At 46.4% G+C, this 4,406-nt stretch overlaps 1 protein-coding gene across 1 annotated transcript; it reads left to right on the top strand.

Annotated features, from left to right (window-relative positions):
• The first annotated feature begins 1,209 nt into the window (after window positions 1-1,209).
• LOC122906838 (serine/threonine-protein kinase OSR1-like) lies at window positions 1,210-3,126 on the top strand. Its single transcript, XM_044249249.1, has one exon. It carries the CDS (start codon window positions 1,243-1,245, stop codon window positions 2,824-2,826), a length of 1,584 nt encoding a protein of 527 aa, XP_044105184.1. The 5' UTR covers window positions 1,210-1,242; the 3' UTR covers window positions 2,827-3,126.
• The last annotated feature ends 1,280 nt before the right edge of the window (window positions 3,127-4,406 follow it).

Raw genomic sequence — 4,406 nt, 5'->3', positions numbered from 1 at the left:
ATAGCAAAGGAAACAGTTAACAAAACAAAAGACAACCAGCAGAATGGAAGCTGATATTTCTAAATGCCTTATCAGATAAAGGGCTAGAATCCAAAATCTATAAAGAACTTATCAAACTCAACACCCAAAAAGAAACAATCCAATCAGGAAATGAGCAGAAGACATGAACAGATATTTCCCCAAAGAAGACATCCAAATGGCCAACAGACACATGAATAATGCCAAACATCACTGGACATCATGGAAATACAAATCAAAACCACCATGAGCTACCATCTTATACCAGTCAGAGTGACTGAAATTAACAAGTCAGGAAAGGACAGATGTTGGATAGGATGAGGAGAAAGGGGAACCCACCTACACTTTTGGTGGGAATGCAAACTGGTACAGCAACTCTGGATAACACTATGGAGGTTCCTCAAAATGTTGAAAATGCACCTGTCCTATAACCCAGTAATTGCACTACTAGGTATTTATCCAAAGGATGCAAGCATAGTGATTCAAAAGGGCACTGGTACCCAATGTCCCAATGTTTATAGCAGTAATGTTCAAAGTATCCAAAATACAGAAAGAACCCAGAGGTCCATTGACAGCTGAATGGACACACACACACACACACACACACACACAGTGGACTATTATTCAGCCATCAAAAATGAAATCTTGGGGCTCCTGGTTGGTTCAGTTGGTTGAACATCTGGTTCAGCTCAGGTCATGATCTCAGGATCCTGGGATCAAGTCCTGAATTGATGGGTGGGGAGCCTGCTTCTCCCCCTCCTTCTACTGTCCCCATGGCTTGTACTCTCTCTCTCTCTCTCCTCTCATTCTGTCAAGTGAATAAACAAAATCTTTTAAAAAATGAAATCTTAGGGGAGAAGGGAAAGTTTGGCCCGTGCGTGGGGCTAGGGTGGAGGGCGGGACAGAGGGTTTGGGCCCAGGCGAATACCCTGTCGCTGCTGCCGCGGAGGCCTAGGCCGGGACCTGAGCCGGGCTGGGAGTGCCGGTCGCCGAGGAGCAGGAGGCGAGGTCCGCTGGAGCTTCAAGCCCCCGCCGCTCTGCCGCGCGGTGACCCCGCGCCCAGACGCCGTCCGACCCGTGGTTGTTCCCGAGGCGGTTGGTGGGGGCGCGGCTGCGGCAGCGGCGGCGGCGGCGGCGGCGGCGGCGGTTGGGGGTGGGGAGAGGCGCGGCGAGGAGATGAGAGCTCAGCGAGTTTGAGGGAGGATCGCGAGCCGTGCAGCCGTCATGTCCGAGGACTCGAGCGCCCTGCCCTGGTCTATCAACCGGGACGATTACGAGCTGCAGGAGGTGATCGGGAGTGGAGCAACTGCTGTGGTCCAAGCAGCATATTGTGCCCCTAAGAAGGAGAAAGTGGCAATCAAACGGATAAACCTTGAGAAATGTCAAACTAGCATGGATGGACTCCTGAAAGAAATTCAAGCCATGAGTCAGTGCCATCATCCTAATATTGTGTCTTACTACATGTCTTTTGTGGTAAAAGATGAACTGTGGCTAGTCATGAAGCTGCTAAGTGGAGGTTCTGTTCTAGACATTATTAAGTATATTGTGGCAAAGGGTGAGCACAAAAGTGGAGTCCTAGATGAACCTACCATTGCTACAATACTCAAAGAAGTGCTGGAAGGGTTGGAATACCTGCATAAAAATGGACAGATTCACAGAGATGAGAAAGCTGGAAATATTCTTCTTGGAGAAGATGGCTCAGTACAGATTGCAGACTTTGGAGTTAGTGCTTTTTTAGCAACTGGTGGTGATATTACCCAAAATAAAGTGAGAAAGACCTTTGTTGGAACTCCTTGCTGGATGGCGCCTGAAGTTATGGGACAGGTCCGAGGCTATGATTTCAAAGCTGACATCTGGAGTTTTGGGATCACAGCAATTGAACTGGCTACAGGGGCTGCTCCTTACCATAAGTATCCACCAATGAAGGTTTTAATGCTGACACTACAAAATGATCCTCCTTCTTTGGAAACTGGTGTTCAAGACAAAGAAATGCTGAAAAAATATGGAAAATCATTTAGGAAAATGATTTCATTGTGCCTTCAAAAGGATCCAGAAAAAAGACCAACAGCAGCAGAACTGTTAAGGCACAAATTTTTCCAAAAAGCAAAGAATAAAGAATTTCTTCAAGAAAAAATACTGCAGAGAGCACCAACTATTTCTGAAAGAGCTAAGAAGGTTCGGAGAGTACCAGGTTCCAGTGGCCGCCTTCATAAGACAGAAGATGGCGGCTGGGAGTGGAGTGATGACGAATTTGATGAAGAAAGTGAGGAAGGGAAAGCAGCAATTTCACAACTCAGGTCTCCCCGAGTGAAAAAACCATTATCAAATTCTGAACTGTTTCCAACAACTGATCCCGTGGGTACTTTACTCCAAGTTCCAGAACAGATTACTGCTCATCTACCTCACCCAGCTGGGCACATGCCTGCACAGCCAACTCAAGTCTCTCCCCCACCCCCAGCAGAGCCAGCAAAAACAGCTCAGGCTCTGCCTTCAGGAGCAGGCTCACAAGAAACCAAGATCCCAATCAGCCTAGTACTCAGATTAAGGAATTCAAAAAAAGAACTAAATGATATTCGATTCGAGTTTACTCTTGGGAGAGATACAGCAGAGGGTGTATCTCAGGAACTCATTTCTGCTGGCCTTGTCGATGGAAGGGATTTAGTAATAGTGGCAGCGAATTTGCAGAAAATTGTGGAAGAACCTCAGTCAAATCGATCTGTCACTTTCAAACTGGCATCTGGTGTCGAAGGCTCGGATATTCCTGATGATGGTAAACTAATAGGATTTGCCCAGCTCAGCATCAGTTAAACCACAGCCCTGAAAGAGGCGGCCTAAGGAGATTCCACACATGCGTATCTCTGTTGCTTCTGTTGGCCTAAACCCACTACTGCCAAAGAACCCAGCAACAAACCTCCCGGCTAGGAGCTTTAGAGGTCTTTCTTTATGTTCTTCCTGCCATCATTCCCCGCTTTTCCCACAGGGAAAGAAAAGTTGGATCACCAGTGGCCAGCATCCCTTTAAAGAGTTCCGTTAGTAAACTTACTGCGCATGTCCCCTGTTTTTCTCCAGCTGAGAAGGGGACTGTGCCTCAAGGTCCAGGAGGGAGATCTGGCAGCTCATCTTGCCTTACTCCAATGATGGCGCTGGGTGGAAAGTAGCAGCTATATTGGGCTTCCTCATCCTGCCTGTTCTCCCACACCTGACAGGATGTGGGCATCTTGGGATATATCTTCACCACTGAAGTAGCAATTAAAAGTTGATTGTTTATTTGGAGCCCGGAGAACTTAATTTAGTAATTTTTTTTTTTAATCTGATGTGAATTCAAGCAACCTTTGTTAGGAAAAAGCACAGCCTCAGAAAGAGGCAGCCTAAACTGTGTTATTGTTTTGTTCATGTTTCTAAGCGTTTTGCTGAAGCTGCTCTCAGGCACCCCTCTTCATCACTCCCTCCAGAAAGGGTTGCTAGCCTTAACTTCAGCTGGTGCAAAACATCTGAATGTAGTCGAACTTCAGCCATCAGATCCTAAAAAGTGGAACTTTGGACTGTTTTTAGCGAAAACATCAAGTAATGGCTTCTAAAAGTGAATTTCCCCAGCAGTAGTTTTGAACAGGAAGAATAATAACTCATATCATTGTGGAAGTATTTATTTTCAAATCTTAAAAAATTCAGTTGAAGAAAAACTGCTCCTCAATCCTCCCATGAAAATTTGCCTGGCCTCCACGTCACAAGGAAATGCAAGGCTGAGCTTTCTACAGCAATAAAGGAGACTCACCAGGCCAGCGAGGCCTGCCTTCCGGCCCTCTCCTGCACTGACCCTTTGGAGGGGCTCCACACTTCTGTGCGCTGAACCTGACCCAGGATGGAAAGTGAAACCACATGTGCTGAGACTTTTAGGATTTTTGAGTAGACAGTGTTCATTTGATTTTCTATAGAAATAATATAAATTATTCTTTAGGTTTAAAAACGAGCACTCGTAATGCAATATGTGAGTAATCGGTGGGGCCGATTTTCTTTCCTACTGTTTCACAGTCAACCTCTGTCTAACTGCAAGTAGCCCCAACAATTTTTGTCTAAGAAAGGGACACTCAGTCTGGCCTTAAAACGACACATGAAGATGGGCTTTAGCACCATGGAAAGGGAAGAGCTGCCTCTTACAGAATCACGCAAGCCCTTCCAGTACTCTTGGTCTGTGAATAACGAGATCGCTTCACCTAGTTGTCTCTTGGAATATCTCTGGAAGCTTTCCCCACAACTGAGTTGTTGCAGCTCTTGTTTCCTTCTGAGCTTGTTGTTTTAGTCATGGGCTTCCTTTCCCTGCCCTGGGTACAGAGGCATACTGGGAAAGGAGTGGATGTTGGGGAGAAGGGTGGGATGGGTTTGGAGTGGCC

This window comes from Neovison vison, chromosome 5 (assembly GCF_020171115.1).
Source record: "Neovison vison isolate M4711 chromosome 5, ASM_NN_V1, whole genome shotgun sequence".
Classification (NCBI taxonomy): Eukaryota; Metazoa; Chordata; class Mammalia; order Carnivora; family Mustelidae; genus Neogale; species Neogale vison.
This window is presented reverse-complemented; position numbering and strand designations above follow the sequence as displayed.

Excerpts from the sequence above, each read along its gene's own strand:
- LOC122906838 (XM_044249249.1), top strand. The coding sequence starts at position 1,243 with ATGTCCGAGGACTCGAGCGCCCTGCCCTGGTCTATCAACCGGGACGAT.